Consider the following 18,287-nt stretch of genomic DNA (forward strand, 5'->3'; position numbering starts at 1 on the left):
TTCATCATCATCAGATTACAGTTGGGTCATGGTATCTTTACTATTAAGTCTTGAAACATTGAGGAAAACACCTAACAAATTGCACCGCAGGTCCTTATGCCTAAAATAAAACTAGGTAACACTTTATTTTACAGTGTCCTTGTTACACATCTTACATGTAGTTAATGTAATAATAAATACCAAGTTCTGGCACAAAACTCTAAATGGCACGGGCTGATAGGTCCTTAACTCATTTGGTTGCAATCGCATCGTCATCTACATAGCGCAGCTGTTTGGTTGCTGTTGCATTAGCGGCCAAGTAACATTCAAATACCGGTAGTGTTGCTGTTAGCAGTCTGCAGCGCGCTTTCAGAAACCCTCCACCTTCCCCAGCTCCACCTGTATAGATCTGCTGTACGGGGGTTATTTCATATATGTGCAGCAGCATGTCTTACATGCTTACAGCAATGTCTGCGAATGTATTGGCAGGAGAGAGTCTCAGTACTTTCTCTGCAGCAGCAGCAGCAGCAGCAGCAGCGTAGCAGATCTATTCCACCAAGACCAAACACATTACCATTACCATGCCAATCTCTCCGAGAGTTGTCATGATGCATAATTGCGTGTAACTAACCCTTAACCAAACCCTAATCCTAACCCTAAAATAAGTGGATGTAGTTACTTATTATTACTCAGATACTTATGTGTAATTACACTGTATTAAGGACACCATAAAATAAAGGGTAACCCAAAACCATCAAACCAAAACAGAAAGAATGATTTTTTTGGCTGTCAGTTTAATGTAATAATTTCAGCAAGATTAGTTATGATGAAAAAAAGTCAACATGAGGCTTAAATGCGATTATATTATATTGTCTATTGTTGTGGTCATCTGCATGTCACGATTTGGACATTTCCTGACTATTGTTTTGTCTTGTGCCAGATATACACGAGGTCTAGGTCAGATGATTTTGTGTAGCGCTTCAGATGATCGAGTACAGCGTTGTTTAACATTCACTGGCAGTTTTCCTCTTGCTGGCCGGGGCAGATGCATTCCACACATCCTTCCCATTTACTGTTACACGATTCTTTAGTTTAGGCATTAGGTCATGTTTCTTTCTCCAGCCAATAACAATTTGAAACTTATCTTACAACCTTGTGTTTAAATGAACGTGCTACATATTACAAGTTCAATATCGGAATCTAAAACACGTGCGTTATTAATGTTGTTTTAGATTCAGATATTGAACTTGTAATATGTAGCACGTTCATTTAAACACAAGGTTGTAAGATAAGTTTCAAATTGTTATTGCCAATAAATGTGTAATGTGCTTAAGGTAATAAAATGGATGGAGAACAAGAATAAAGAAATAAATGAAGTGTACACAAGCTTGAAACTGAAGAATGAAAAATGCTATTGCTTATGACTTGGAGAATTGGACCACGACAGGAAAAACATTTTGGATTGGGTGTAGGTTTAGCAGGGATAAATTCTCCTCGCCAGCTGCTCTTGCACAGGGATGTGGAATCAGGTAGAAGCTGGGCTCTATGAAAGGACTCCACAAGCACAAGAGAGCCAAAAGTATATTTGGCAGACTGCTCTTTTTTTTCCAGTTATTGGCATCAGATCCTTTAGGTTAGGTAAATTCCGTTAGGAAGGCCTTATTACACATTTAAAAGTGTTTATGCATGTTAAATTTGATAATTGTAGTCCACTCTAGAAGGTTGTACTTCGCTCCCTTGGGCATTGCAAATCAGGTCTCCATGCTCTCGCACAGGTGAAGTAATGACATTGAAGGAAGTACAAGGAAGTTAGGAAGTTTTGTCTGGAACAACAGATGCAGTTTTATTTTATTTGAAAGGAATAAATGAGAAATGCCACCTACCATAAAATATACAGAACTCCCTTTGGCATGATTCATGCATTTCATTCCTCTGAGATTCAAGGAACATCCGTACAGCCTCATGTTCAGAGAAAACTGTTAATTGAACGTTGTAAAATGAAGTAACTCATGCATGAACTTTTAAAGAACTTTAAGGGCACATTTACTAGTTCAGTCTGTTTAGGTTTTTTGGACACGTAAACGGTTTTGTAAGATTCTGCATATAGAAGGCTATAGTTTGCCTGTCAGAAACTGTGATTCATTCTTAGATTAATTGTGTATAATGTGAGCATGATTTTAGATTTAAATATTTTCTATTCTATTATTTTCATGCCATGACTGATAACTGACAAATGACCCATATCAAAATTGTATACTCTTTGTTTTATAAATAAATCAAATAAAACAGAAAATCAATGATTTTAAATGTTACAAGTGAATTTAGGCATTACAACATTTAATAAATTATATTTGATTACATTTATTAGTTATTGGCAACACTTTACAATAAGGTCCCATTAGTTAATGTTAGTCAATGCATTAACTAATATTAACTAAAAATGAGCAACACATTTGTTAGAGTATTTATTAATATTTCTTAATGTTATAAAAGATAAGTGTTCATTGTTAGTTCATATTTGCTGAGATCTATTAAATACTGTAATATTAACAGATACAAAGTTTGATTTTAATATTATTAAATCTTTAAATTAACATTAACTAAGTATTATTCATTGTTGGTTCATGTGGTTAACTAATATTAACAAATGGAACCTTATTATAAAGTGTTACCCGAAATGATTATGAGCATGCACAATTAAATATCCAATATTGCGCGATATACTGATAAATACATTTTTCATATAATAATCAAAAAATATATATATATTTGTAAATGTACATTAAATAAACACTTTTTTTTCATTCAAATGAGTTTTCTTTTTTGTTTTGCAGCCGTTCGGAGGAGATGGTTGGTGCGACACCATTAATAACCGAGCGTACTGCCAATATGACGGAGGAGACTGCTGTCCATCCACTCTCTCATCTAGAAAGGTAAATCAAACCCTCTAAAGCTCATTTGAAGGGCTATTCCTCTCATCCTCATTCCATCCTATGCTGCTTAGTCATTTTCTCATTCCTCTCCCAGAGTGCCAATCTCGGTCTCATATCGTGCCGTCACATTGTCAACCCTTTCCATGAACGTCGCCCACATCATTAGGCACTCAGGTGGCGTGGTCTCCCATAGAGAGAATGAGCCCGGGGAAAGTGTCTGTCATACATAAATGACTGGATAGAGCAGCTTTTATTAGCAGATGGCCAGGTGTCAGCGGTCACGGGCAACTGTAAAACAAGCAGGGTCTGAGAAAGTGAAATAAACCGTGAGGAACAGCATCCTGCCACTGTTGGTCCGACGGAGCTGCCATGCTTCTGTTTACGCAGGCCATGGAAAAGTCCGAGTACGTTGGTGGGGCAGTCTGGTTTAAGAGCGTCTAGGACGAGAGCCAGAAAGAAGGTTGGACAATAAAGAACAAATTCCTCTCATCCCTCCTTCTGTGGCTCATTTTTAGCATCCAAATACCTGCCAAATGCTGCACAGGAAACAAAATGATATACTCAGATACTCTTGCACCTTTTTGTGTGGGTGATCCAAAAGCAAATATTTGGGTATTTTAAAATGCGTCTGTCATGATTATTTAGCATGAAACTAAAATTAAACTTCACAAATGAGTGAATGGTCTCGATTGGACTACAAATGGACAATTGCATGCTATAAACATCAGGTGAAATGTTTCATGTTTACTTTTCCTGCAGTAGGCCGCTTAGCTGGGAATTTGGGTTTATTTTGTAACCTGTGGTGATGGCACGAATTCTGGACAAGGACCTCCTCCTGTTGATTCTTAACATGTGTTCTCCTTAACATGTGTTCTCCTCTCCTCTCATCTGCTCACAGTCGGGCTTTCTCTCTCTCTTTTTTTTGTTCTCTGCAGCCCTGAACGTGACCATCCTGTCCTAATCAATCCTAGACATCCTTCTAGTGTAAAAACCCCAATCCTTGATTTTCTAGTTATGAAAATAAACACCCGACCAGGCCACTCTCCAAGTTTTTGTACATATTTCTTCAATAAACGGTTTGGTCATTTTGAGTAATTTGGTCAACAGTTGATATCGATCATACATCTGGAAAAAGGTAACGCTCATTGTTTTGATCTACTGCGATGTATTTTCGAGCCGAATTATCCAAACCACACTTTGATCTCTCGTTCAAAGACTGCGTGTGGCTCCCACATACCGTATAAGATGTTTGTGGCCGAATATTTTTTGGATGCTGTTTGTAAAAGTGTGTCTGATTGATTGACAGGTCATTCAGTTTGGGGTGGACTGCGATCACGATGAGTGCACCTGCCGTGACCCCGAAGCCGAAGAGAACAAGGGCACAGCCAAGCGAAAGGAGCCAGGACCGCTGTGAATGATAGCAAGGCGGAGAGCGCGCAGACAGCTCTCAGACTGGCTTGAAAAGAAAATGTCAAATAACCTGAATGTTGTTTCTCGTGCCACATGAGAGAGAGGCTGATCAAAGGCAGTAATTCAAACCATAGCATTGCATAAAAACAATCCTCTTCAATACTAATCTATAAAATACTACCTAATATATTTTCAAAAACTCTAACATAGGTGTAGATGTAGATATGACCAATATTTTAGCCCACAATCATTTACGTACACCATCGAGCACACAAAAATTGTTTCATGTGTAGCATAAAAATCATAAATATTTTATACAAATAACTTTTGCTTGTTGTGAGCCACATTCTTTAAACTATCTTCACCTATATGTCATTAATACAGGTATATAAACAAGTGCTTATCTTCAGAATTCTGGATTTATTTTATACCCTCTACATTTACATGCAAAACCTGTGAAATGCATGTGTGCTTTGGGAAAAGCAATTGTAATGGAAATATATGATACTATTTTTGTATGCTCTTCAGTCTGTTAAAGTGTAGTGTCACTGTCATATCAATAAAGTATAAATACACACTATTAAAGACAAGTTCGGTGGGATTTAAAAAGTCTATTGTCCATTATTGTGCGCAATATAATATATATTTTTTTAAATATAAGATGTATTTAATTGTAAGATTCAAATTATTTTGAACTGAAATCCAATATGAAATCAAGAATATTAAAGTTGAAAATTAAATATATTAAGGATAAAAAAAAAATCATAATATAAGGAAAGAAAATGTGTGTTTTTTTGTTTTTTTTTAAATACGTTGTTGATCTTACTGTGAACGATCCATGCAAGTTTAATGTTTTTTACCTTCAGACTCTCTGTTGACATGTCAGACTTCTCCAATCATTTAGTCCTCTTAAATCCCACCCCTTTTCTAACAATCAACTGCAAGCTCGCATTTAGATCTGGCTCCAACCAATCAATAGAACCAAGTCCCCGCCCTTTTTCCACCGATAATTCATTTTACTCGGATGTACGTCACAATACAGAAGAAAAGATCTGCCACTATACTTCCATTTCGACTTGAAAGAATTGTGTAACTCTCATTACTTTTGTTAAAATTTCAGGTGAAAAATTAAATAATCACTGATTTAATTTGGCCAATTTTATTTGGAATAGGAAATAAAACATAAACAAGACATGTTATTGTACACAACTTTTAAAATGATTATTTTCATAATACTGCTTATACTTTAAAAAACGTCTGTACAGTTGCTTGACTTCGCATACCTTAGTTTGAATACTACATTCAGCACATTAGTAATAGATTTAATATCTAATTAACATTTACATTTGCTATAGCTCTTTCCATATCTATATGCACTACAAAGACAGACATTTTCATCACATGAAGAAGATACAGTTTTAGTTCTTGTGAAAAAGTCTTACCTATACAAGCTGGTGTATGCACTATTTGATAAAATACACCACTAGTTCTAAATGACACTTTAATGCAACTTTCCTTTGCCTGTACACTGTACATTTGTATGTTCAAGGCCAAAGACACATCACTTGAATGCTTCTTGAAAAATCAGGATGGATTGCTCACGTTCCCACCAAATACTTTCCCCTTCATCATTAAATGGCCAATTAATGTTAAAACTGATGGAGCAGATTCTCTAGAGAGAAGCCCTAAAGGGGAGGCCATGTTTAGGTACAACCCCTGACTAGTCCTCTAGTTGTCCAAATCATTTAAAGTTCCTTGGGTTCTCCATAATCATTGTACATAACGGAGAGCATCTGATCTTCACATGCCTTGCGTAAGTCTTGGCTGAGATTCACCCAGCTGAGCCCGAATGCTTTGGTATCTGTATAACGACAAGACAGATATTTAAGGGATGCTCTGCGCAAGCCAATTTTTGGTTCCTGGAGGAGACCCCGGCACCAACCGCTGAGTTCATCCAGCTGAGACAGGATCAATCCAGCTTTCCTGCAGAAGCAAACACAAAGATGATATTGAATTAGTAATATATGATCATTTAGATACAGATTTTCTGGATTATAGGCATATGCAACACAATTCAATCAACTATACTATATTATTATTATTATTATTATTATTATTAGGGGCCAAACACCAAAGGTGTTGTACCTATTATATCCGTTAGTTTTCTCATTACTCTTCTTTTTGGAGTCTCTAACTCAATCCCTCTAGCGCCACCAACTGTCCAAATATGCAATTACGTTTATGCCAATAAACATAACAAATTTCTTTTTTAAACCGATGCCTTGCCTCAAGATGATTCGAATGCACCCATGTGATTATATTTTTGAAGATGTTTAAGCCATTTTGACTAAAATAATCTAAAATGTCTTTAATTAGATGGTCTGATGCTCCCAGCCATGCTTGCATAATTCATTGTGGCTTTTTTTGTGCATGGCCCCTTAGTCGCTGCTTGCAGCTATATTTATTATTACTGTTGTTATGATTATTATTATGAAAAAACAACAACACTTTAATTGAGCAACGATTCATTTAAATTGAACAAAAGTGACTATAAAGACACTACAAAATATTTTTATGTGAAATAAATGCTGTTATTTGAACTTTTTATTAAGCAAAGAATACTGAAAAAAATTAAAAAAGTTAAGCAGCACAACTGTTTTCAACATTGATAATAAGAAAAGTTTTTTTGAGCAACAAATCAACATATTCAAATTATTTCTGAAGGATCATGTGACACTGAAGACTGGGGTGATGACTTTTAAAAATTCAGCTTTGCCATCAAAGGAATATATTGCGTTTTAAATAAAATACAAAATAGTTTAGAAAAGTGTAATGATATTTCACAATTTTCAACAAAAGTTTTATGAAGTATTTTTTCTTTGAAATATATTATTATAATTCATTATCTTTTGGACGATTAGTCAACAAATCCTCAGTAAAATAAAAACTCACTCACATACTTTTCATTTAGACTCAAATCTAATTTGATTCCTTTATAGTAATATTTGTTTTATTTTTGTACCATCTAATTACAACAAGGTCTCGATATGGACGCACACAGCACATTTCTTGTTCCGCAAGTGATGTGCAAGTTAGTATTTTCTGCTAACAGCTATTGTGATATTCATACCGCATAGTTTTTATAATATTGCTGTTACGCAATGCTCTTGACACTGGCTTGAAATTTTTCTTCCTTCAGTGGTTTAAACATTGAGCATTCCATTCCGTTTATCCATTCTGCGAATGCCCACCTCACAAGCTGCTCCGGAGCATGAGACTGAAAGATTGATGGGAGACTCCAATATAATAAATAGAAACTGCAGGAGATGGCCATATTCAGCTAAAACACAGGTCTTCTGTCTGCACCCCTTAAATTACGCTCTTCAAAATCTGGACTGAAGAGATTGATCATAAATCAAGCCTGTGGTGTACTCTAATGGCAAAGTCTTTAAAAAAGAAAATTTTTCCCATCAAGAATCTTTTGAGGTAACAGGACCGATTAGGTGAACGGCAGTTAAGGTTAAGTACCTGCGAATTCTATTAGCGACAGTGACTTGAGAGGACGTTTATTGAGTATGTGTGACTGCGATGAAGCGCCAATGTCCTTCGCAAAAGACAAAAAGCTGAAATGTGATACCAAGAGTACGGAAAGAGCGCCTCATTCCTAAGTCATAGCTTCACTTCAAACTCCAGCCAAACCAGAAGCTCAACACTCTACTGTATAAATACCAAAAACCAAATCTGTGTGGACCAACCAGGCTTTTGGGGTAGCTAAGTGCATTTTTAAGTTTACGATTAAAATGTGGCTTAAATCGATTAAACTGATCGCACAGTGTTTCGATTGGTTGTTTTTGAAATGATTGAAGTATAAAATCATTATTTTCTTTGGCTCCCGCTTAATTCACAACGAATAATAATGGAATTTTAATGATGTCAGAAATCACTAGCATATTAAATGAAAAATATTCCCATCTGCAGTAGAGATGCTGTCATTTATATCATTCTTTTGAATGTATTTGTGTTTTTAATATCTTGCCACATTTCAGTGGTTGTAGGAATTTGGATGTTTATTTGCTTAAAACAAAACCCTGTGGTTTGTTATCCTTTAATTTTTCAAGAAAGTCCGTTTTGGTCTCCAAATAGCAACGGTTGTCACCATAAATTCCAGCATGTATGGAAGTGGAAAGTGGCCTCTAATTTCCAAGGTACGTTTTCAACCTCTTGGCCTCTGCCAGTGCCTCTCTCACTCTCGCTTTTCCGAAATCTCTTGCACTAGTCTGAGAGGAAACAATCAGCTGCATTCCACCTACACCCACAGTAACACACCAACCACATTTCATAACATCCATTTGAAATAGCCTCATGAGAGAGTGACAACGCTCCTTATAGTAACTGTATAGCATTAATCTCCTATGAAAACAAAGAAAGAACTTTGACCGAACACACTGAATTCCACCAATTACAGCGTGAGTCAGTCCAACCAATAGGCCCACTAATTAAGAGTGAGTCACAAGACAACCTTTATGATATCTCAAAAAGAAAGAAAACATAGGAAATATATTTGTCTTTTTAATCCATTTTGTTCCAAGTCAGGACCTGAGTGGGACCAGTTTAGTGACAATTATCTTGTATTATGACTAGTTGAAGAAAATTGCATTTAAATGAGGAAACCCCAGTGAACTGCATTCCTTTTGTATCAAAGACTTAGAAACAAATTCTCTTTGTTTATACTATCCTATGCCTTAAAAAATGCCGTACGGGCGTAATGAGATTGGAAATGACGCATACGAGTTGTTTGGAAGGCAGATGCTGTGGAGATAATGGCCCATCTCCCCAGACCTCCACTTGAACGGCCTAAAAACTTACGCAACATTTCATGAAACTGGGTCGATCACAGGAGCATGATCACACGCTCCCGTCATTGTGCGAATATATGGATGAATTCATATGAATGAATGTTGTTTTTGAGTTATCTTGATGCATTCGTCGTAGGAGACAGCTTTAGGGGGTCAATTAATACTAATTGATCTACTATCATTTAAACTCAAAGTTATCAAACCTCAATGATGGCCAGTGACAGTATTATGACATCACTTGACTCAACATGGGGGTCAACAGACCATTTGCCCTTTAGCAGTCACAGGGTAACTTTATAAATAATGCAATGTATAAATGAAATTTAGTAACTTAGCTAACTCACTTCAAATAAATGTAAATAGAAATATAATGAAATTATTAAATACATCATAGAATGGTGCAATAAATAAACAAAATAATAATGAAATATAAGTGCACATTAAAATGAAAAACAAACTGAAATATACAACTTGAAATAAAATGTAGCAGACAGCATGAAGAAAATGAATATATAATGAATTTGAATACATTATGAACTGTTGAAATAAATAAATAAAAATAAGCATAGTGAAAAGAGAATACAAATAAGTAATAGCACATTAAATGTATGTACAATTAAAAGTGATGGTATTGTTATTTATTGATTCCATGATGGCATTGATTAAATAAAAAACAAACAAAAAAAAACTAAACAATCATTGCATCAGGATATTCAGCTACTTCTGTCAAAGTAGAAAGAGAGGTATAGTAAAGGGAAGAGCAAACTGGAACATGCTAAATCATGTATAACTGAGAAAATATCCAAGGCCTGAATTTGATTAAACTACCATTAATTCCATGATCTTGGTTTGAAAGCAGCACTGTTTAAGTCCTCACAGCGCTTAACTCTCATCAGTCACACTGGGTGGGATAGAGTTTGATATAAGTGTGTTTTAGAGCAGTAACTCGGGAGCAAGAAAGGAAAACCTTGCAACATGGAGACGATTAAATACAACCTTTTAATTTGAACCGAGGCCTCAGGTACGGTCGTCCAAATGGCCTTAATTAAATTCACCTGCCTCTACTGTGCATCAGCGAGGAAGCGTTCAAGTTTTATATCGAACACATGGCTACGTTTAGAAAGCGTTTCAGTGCAATTCTAAAATCCAGACCTTATTTGTCTTTGGTTTGTTTTGGAGGGTGTATAAAGACTGCCACCCTGTTCTGTGGTCAACGTGATGCCTTAGTGATCCCTTTAAATGTACTGTAATCAGTTTGATTGCAATTTAAACCTAATTAGCACAAATTCCCTAATCACGTCTGACGTTAGAATCCATAATAGAATAATCTGCGTTTACTATGTAATTTAAAAAGCACATAAAAGCTTGTGAAACAAGATATTAGGTTTAATTGCAATCAATAAAAATTAATGTGTCCCCCTAACATACCCACATCCATTCCTAGGTAACATCCCATAATGCACTGTGCTGAGCTCAATGAAAATATGAATCCAAGATTGCTTAAAAAGCGAACAAAATGTGGATTATAAATATATTTAATTCTATAAATAGCTTACAAAATAGTTCATAGAATTAAATCAAATATTTAATAATTCAAATTCACGCACATAAATGAAAATTAAATAATACTAATTTATCATTTTATGTAATGTTTGTGTTTGTTTTTAACAGCATTGCGCTGTTAGCTTAGCAACATGCAAACAAGCGCTGTTTTACTTGGTCAAAACAATCATACTAAAAATAAGTTTGAGTGTGTTGATAGTTATGTTAACGACGTCACTGACAGGCGACGCAATGACACCGGCCGTAACATCCCATAATGCACTGCGCTGAGCTCAATGAAAATATTAATCCAAGATTGCTTAAAAAGCGAACAAAATGTAGATTATAAATATATTTAATTCTATAAATAGCTTACAAAATAGTTCATAGAATGAAATCAAATATTTAATCATTCAAATTCACGCACATAAATGAAAATTAAATAATACTAATTTATCATTTTATGTAATGTTTGTGTTTGTTTTTAACAGCATTGCGCTGTTAGCTTAGCAACATGCAAACAAGCGCTGTTTTACTTGGTCAAAACAATCATACTAAAAATAAGTTTGAGTGTGTTGATAGTTATGTTAACGACGTCACTGACAGGCGACGCAATGACACCGGCCGTAACATCCCATAATGCACTGCGCTGAGCTCAATGAAAATATTAATCCAAGATTGCTTAAAAAGCGAACAAAATGTTGATTATAAATATATTTAATTCTATAAATATCTTACAAAATAGTTCATAGAATTAAATCAAATATTTAATAATTCAAATTCACGCACATAAATGAAAATTAAATAATACTAATTTATCATTTTATGTAATGTTTGTGTTTGTTTTTAACAGCATTGCGCTGTTAGCTTAGCAACATGCAAACAAGTGCTGTTTTACTTGGTCAAAACAATCATACTAAAAATAAGTTTGAGTGTGTTGATAGTTATGTTAACGACGTCACTGACAGGCGACGCAATGACACCGGCCGTAACATCCCATAATGCACTGCGCTGAGCTCAATGAAAATATTAATCCAAGATTGCTTAAAAAGCGAACAAAATGTAGATTATAAATATGTGATGCGATCTGGGAAAACCCACCACATGGTGAAATTTTACCTATTACAGGTTTTGATATCATATGGAAGCTGGTATCAAGCCCTTTCCAAATCTGTTTTTATTGTTATCATAGCTTGTTGGTAGCAAAAGTTATGTTTATCTGAATTCGGCCGATCGCTATGATTTTCTGGAACGGAATTTTGAGAAAAACAGGTTTAAATAACTGTCACCGTCGGGACGCGATTGTTATAAAACTGCGTGACGTTATAGTTTAAACAGGCTTGGCGCGAAATGCGCAATACACATTCACTGTACATGTTATCTGGTTTATTTTATAGGTAAACTATCTTTGTAGTGTTAAGAGACGGACAGGTGGATATACGGCGATTGGTTTTTTTTTTTTTTTTTTTTACCTCTGCCGGGCGTTAGAGAAAATGGTCGCATAGAATGCATTAGAGAAAGAGAGTATTTTCAGCTTGACACTATAAATCGCTGTTTTTCTGCACTAAACAAGGGAATTTTGCCACGATATTTTCAGAGATAAGAGAAAAGATGTTATAGAATAATAATTTAATGAAAAAAAAAATTGACAAAAAAACTGACATTCAAACTATTTTTGAATTTACTGAAAACGGCCCAGCGCGACATCCGACGGGTTTTCCTAGATCGCATCACATATATTTAATTCTATAAATAGCTTACAAAATAGTTCATAGAATTAAATCAAATATTTAATAATTCAAATTCACGCACATAAATGAAAATTAAATAATACTAATTTATCATTTTATGTAATGTTTGTGTTTGTTTTTAACAGCATTGCGCTGTTAGCTTAGCAACATGCAAACAAGCGCTGTTTTACTTGGTCAAAACAATCATACTAAAAATAAGTTTGAGTGTGTTGATAGTTATGTTAACGACGTCACTGACAGGCGACGCAATGACACCGGCCGTAACATCCCATAATGCACTGCGCTGAGCTCAATGAAAATATTAATCCAAGATTGCTTAAAAAGCAAACAAAATGTTGATTATAAATATATTTAATTCTATAAATATCTTATAAAATAGTTCATAGAACTAATTCAAATATTTAATCATTCAAATTAACGCACATAAATGAAAAATAAAATAAAACTAATTGATCATTTTATGTAATGTTTGTGTTTGTTTTTAACAGCATTGCGCTGTTAGCTTAGCAACATGCAAACATCAAACGCAATTGAAATCAATTGCAATTGTATCCAGTGTGGAGTGCAATTTGGAATCAATTTGGAACACTCTACTATAGAGCATCCCAAACTGGTTCCTTATAAAGTTCCATAATGGTTGCAATGCTGTCTAAAAAGTTAGCTGCCTATAAGCATTTAACTAGCTTTTGTAACAGAGCTTGAGAATCGTTTTACAAACCTGGGCCCCAGTTCATCTTCACAGCGCCAAGTGAACTCTCCAAAGCTCTCATAGCGCTGGTTGTAGTGGTAAAGTACTCGGTGGAGGGTTGGTGAGCCCAGGTCCATAAGCGTGTTGTAGGCTGTCTGCTGTTCCTTCCCGCTGGTGTAGCCATTGAACAGGTTGTAAATCTTGTCTGCTATTTCTGAGGGGATATTCAACCAAATCAAATCACTTCTGATCTTCTGAATATTGCCCTAACCTAAGAAGTTCATTCTACAATATGTAAGCAGTTCTCTACCTTGAGCCTTGACGTCATCCACGGCAGGACAGGGAGTTTTCATCGTCACCTCACTCGGACTGGAACGCCGACCCGTGTTGTCCACCGCCCACAGCCGAAACCTGACATTGCACAATTAGACATTTGTCACATACTCAATTCTCAAGTTCCACTTTATTTTGATAGTCAACTTTAGACATTCTATTAACTATAAGTAACTTTGCAACTACATGTCAATTAACTCTCAGAGCATTAGTAGACTGTTAGCTTAGGGTTAGAAATAGAATAAGTTGAAAAGTTTTATCAACGTTACTGTAGTATGAAGAAAAGCTGGTCGAGAGCCTGGGACATTTTACACAGCTTACAGTGCTATGCATAAGTTTAGACACCCATGCTAAAGTTGACTAAAAAGAGGAATAAAAAATCATCTTTTGGAAATTGAACTTAATGCCTTAATTTAAAAAATTAGGAAAAATCCAACCTTTAAGGACACCAGTTTTCTTTGTGAATGAATAATGTATCGTAAATAAATAAATGTTCTTCCTTAAAATACAGGGTGCATAAGTTTGGACACCCCTATGTTAAATTCCCATAGAGGCAGGCAGATTTTTATTTTTAAGTATTTTTATTTATTTTTTGTTTAGGATACTATGCATCCTGATAAAGTTCCCTTGGCCTTTGGAATTAAAATAGCCCCACATCATCACATAGCCTTCACCATACCTAGAGATTGGCATGGGGTACTTTCCATAAGATCATCTCTCAATGCAAATCAAACTAGCTATTAGGCTAACTGAAATAAAACCATGCCAATCTCTAGGTATGGTGAATGCTATGTGATGATGTGGGGCTATTTTAATTCCAAAGGCCAAGGGAACTTTATCAGGATGCATAGTATCCTGGATCCATGAAGTAACTGGCCTTTAAAAATAAAAATCTGCCTGCCTCTATGGGAATTTAACATAGGGGTGTCCAAACTTATGCACCCTGTATTTTAAGGAAGAACATTTATTTATTTACGATGCATTATTCATTCACAAAGAAAATTGGTGTCCTTAAAGGTTGGATTTTTCCTAATTTTTTTAATTAAGGCATTAAGTTCAGTTTCCAAAAGATGATTTTTTATTCCTCTTTTTAGTCAACTTTAGTATGGGTGTCTAAACTTATGCATAGCACTGTATATGCTGCAGTCAGCCTCTGCTGGTCCTTTCGTTTGATGTTTTTTAGTTTTTTTTTACAGTTAAAGTTACGATTAAAGTTGCATCCGCCTCCTTCTTCCCTAAACTTTGTTAGTTACATTTGATCACTTAATTTAACATTATTTTATTTAATTCTAATGAAAAAGCCACAAGTGCTGAATTACTATGTCACTTTATTTGACTAATTAAAATTGAGGGGTAATGCAGCGCTGTTTTACTTGGTCAAAACAATTGTACTAAAAATAAGTTTGAGTGTGTTGATAGTTATGTTAACGACGTCACTGACAGGCGACGCAATGACACCGGCCGTTACACTGGTTAAAATAGCTGATTTCTCTGAATTTAAACATTGTTGGAAACATTTGCGATAATGTAAGTACACAAGTCAACAAAATATGTAAAACTGTTGGTAACACTTTATTTTACAGTGTCCTTGTTACATATGTTACGTGTACTTACCATAGTAAATAACAGTAAATTATGCATAATTACATGCAACTAACCCTCAACCAAATCCTAATCCTACCCTAACCCTATAGTACATGTAGTTGCCTAATATTACTCAGTACTTAAATATATAATTACATTGTAACAATGACACCTTAAAATAAAGTGCAACCAAATTGGTCTGGTAGTTATTGGATATTTTAATACAAAAATCTTACATATTGTGCCTTAAAGCAGAGAGTCTAGTTGACGTGAAAGTGGGACCAAAAAATAAAGTGTTACCATTTTTTTCTTCTTCTTTGAGCCTTTTACAATATGATTGGGATATATGTTGCAGGCCAGATTTTAACCACATTTTCCAACATAAGCACCACAGCTCAACATGTTCAGAGCATGTTCATTAAACAAAAGGTGATGATTCCCAATAAAAAATATCTATCTAACTACTACTACTACTACTACTAATAATAATACTAATAATAATAATTTAAGATGCATGTCTCAAACAAAAACATTTATCAAAATAAACTCAGGGTTAAGGTTAAATGAATAAATAAGTGTATTTGGATTTTGGATTCATTAGATTTGGTTGGAAATAACACTTCCAAATAGATCTTGGATATTATGAACCATTACCTTTTTAGGAGTCCTTTGAAGTTCAGAGTCAACAAATTGTTTCAGTGTGTGAATTATGTAATCATATAACAGCATATACCTCCATTAAAATCAAAATGCATGACTGCACCACTCCCATTACATAAGCATGAGTTTACGTCCGGCTCATGGCTTTGATTTGAGAATCCCTTAAGTACAGACAACTCAACTTGAACAATAGCAACCAGCTGTGGTGGTGTACCCACTCACTCCGAGAAGATCGCTGCAATGACTCTATCACTGATGATCTGTGCTGCAGGGTATGGGAGGCAGGCTGTAAAGATTGCGTTGAACTACATCCCCATCTAGTGGAAGATATCATAAACAACTACCACCTGCAGTTTCACAGCAGTGAGATCCTCAAAGTGCCAGGAAGAGAGTGCATGAAAGCTAGGGAAATGTGATCCACTGTTATGTGTGTGATTTATTAATGAAAGGGATCTAATTTATGAACATCGGCTCTCTATAGTCTTTTCACATCAAGTAGAATACAATATGAAGCAGAAGTAGAAAAAAAAAAAACTCTATTAAAACCTTGATTATTAATATTAATAACTATATTCAAATTTCACACTCCTGTTTTGGTGATAGTAGTGAAAATAAAGTCTAAGACCACTGATGTATATCAATGACTGGATTGCTCATTGCGTTCTAAATTGCCAGCAAGCGGTGAAGCCACCGGAAGTGTTCGAAGAGCGGCCATCTTACGATTCCCTACCAACAGAAGGCATCATTGACTAACAGCCAAAACATTGACATTAAACCACCCGATTTGCAGCGTATCAATCGCACGTGAAGAGTTTTTAAGATGCGGGAAATATTAAGTATGAACAATGAACATATATCTGTCACAACCTGTGAGTTTAGTTTCGTTTTCATGGACTTATAGTTTGCATTCATCAGTTACCTGTTTCCTGTGTTTCCTTTGTTCCTAATTTTCCGCCAGTCATCAGTTGTCATGGACACTCATCTAATCATCACATCTGTCCGTTATTGTCACATTCACCGTCTGTCTTCTCAGCACTACACTTCCCAGAATCCTCCGTCATCATCACCTTCACCTGCACATCGTCATCATCATCCTCAGCACCTGTGTTCATTCATCATCACCATCACCTGTTGTCGTGTCATTATCATCTCTGTATTTAAGTTCCCCTTCTCACCCATGTCTTGGCTGGTTATTGTTTGTGTAGTTAGCACTCTGTTTGTGCACTAGCATACCGGTTCGTATGTTGGATTGTAATACTTGTTGGAAATTAAACCTTTGTTATTTTGTACTTCGCTTACCTTTGTCTTGTCATTGGAACCCCTTGAGACGTTACAGAATAACCGGCCCAAAACAAGTGAATGATGCAGAACCTCTTGGAATCTTCAACCTTCAACCAGAACGGTAGTACTCTGGAGGAATTTGTTGAAGTTTACCTTAACCTTTACCAGGATGTGAGCTGGGATGAGGACTTCCTTAAACAGCAGTTCTTGAGCGGGTTAGACGATCCACTCGCCCAGATACTGCTGTTAGATGATCTCAACCTACCTTTCGTCAAATTCATTGACCGCACGCTGTGGGTGTGTGGTTCCTCCCTCACTGTGGAAGTCGTTCAACCAGACTCTCACGCCCAGCCTGATCCTCACACACAGCCCGATCTTCTCATCCAGTTTGATTGTCCGGACTCGCCTCCCATCTTCAAACAAGTTTCTATGGAAGTCAATCTAATAGACTTTTTCACAGAACCTGACCTCCCAATTATCTGCCCAATTGAGCCTGCACTTCACGCCAGCCCAGATGAGCCTGCACTTCACGCCAGCCCAGATGAGCCTGCACTTCATGCCAGCCCTGTCGAGCCTAAGACAGATAGCGTCGTGCCCGCCGAGCTAGTGACTGAGCTCAAAGCCCTCTTCGCCGCTGGTCCCGTCCAGCCCAGAGCTTCCTTCGCCGCTGGTCCCGTCCAGCCCAGAGCTTCCTTCGCCGCTGGTCCCGTCCAGCCCAGAGCTTCCTTCGACGCTGGTCCCGTCCAGCCCAGAGCTTCCTTCGCCGCTGGTCCTGTCCAGCCCAGAGCTTCCTTTGCCGCTGGTTTTGCCCAGTCCTGAGCCTGTCTCCATCCCAGAACCTCAGCCCTCACCAGAGATGGCCGCCAACATGCCAGAACCTCAGCCCTCAGCAGAGATGGCAGTCGACACGCCAGAACCTGAGCCCTCCGCAAAGATGGTCGCCGCCACACCTGAACCTGAGCCCTCAGCAAAGATGGCCGCCGCCACGGTGTATGTTCCTGAGCCGGTGTTTGTTCCTACCCATAATCCCATAGCCGCCCCCAAGGAAATTTTGGGGGGGTGGCAATACGTCTCCGTCCTGGTCGCCTGCTCCGCCATGGCCGCCCGAACTGCCTTCTCCGCCATGGCCACCCGAAGGGTCTTCTCCGCCATGGCCACCCGAAGGGTCTTCTCCGCCATGGCCGCCCGAAGGGTCAGCTCCGCCCTGGCCGCCTGCTCTGCCATGGTCACTGGCACAACCTGCTCCACCTGGACCGCCCGAGGGGTGGTC

At 36.9% G+C, this 18,287-nt stretch overlaps 2 protein-coding genes across 6 annotated transcripts in view; one reads left to right on the forward strand and one right to left on the reverse strand.

The window, feature by feature from the left end:
• The window catches only part of pappa2 (pappalysin 2), a 55,737-nt gene extending 50,811 nt beyond the window's left edge, over positions 1-4,926 (forward strand). Inside the window, exons 22-23 of the mRNA XM_084412619.1 lie at positions 2,814-2,912; positions 4,219-4,926. Coding sequence (XP_084268745.1) covers positions 2,814-2,912; positions 4,219-4,326 — 207 coding nt within the window. The 3' untranslated portion in view covers positions 4,327-4,926. The remainder of the gene's footprint in view (positions 1-2,813; positions 2,913-4,218) is intronic.
• A 771-nt stretch (positions 4,927-5,697) lies between these two features.
• Positions 5,698-18,287, reverse strand: part of astn1 (astrotactin 1) — a 242,840-nt gene continuing 230,250 nt past the window's right edge. For all 5 annotated transcript variants that reach the window (XM_084410826.1, XM_084410825.1, XM_084410824.1 and 2 more), the window contains 3 exons: positions 13,470-13,570; positions 13,190-13,373; positions 5,698-6,305 (listed from right to left, as the gene is read on the reverse strand). In XM_084410826.1, the coding sequence (XP_084266952.1) occupies positions 6,068-6,305; positions 13,190-13,373; positions 13,470-13,570 (523 nt within the window). In that variant the 3' untranslated portion in view covers positions 5,698-6,067. The remainder of the gene's footprint in view (positions 6,306-13,189; positions 13,374-13,469; positions 13,571-18,287) is intronic.

This window comes from Rutilus rutilus (genome assembly GCF_951802725.1).
Source record: "Rutilus rutilus genome assembly, chromosome: 6".
Taxonomy (NCBI): Eukaryota; Metazoa; Chordata; class Actinopteri; order Cypriniformes; family Leuciscidae; genus Rutilus; species Rutilus rutilus.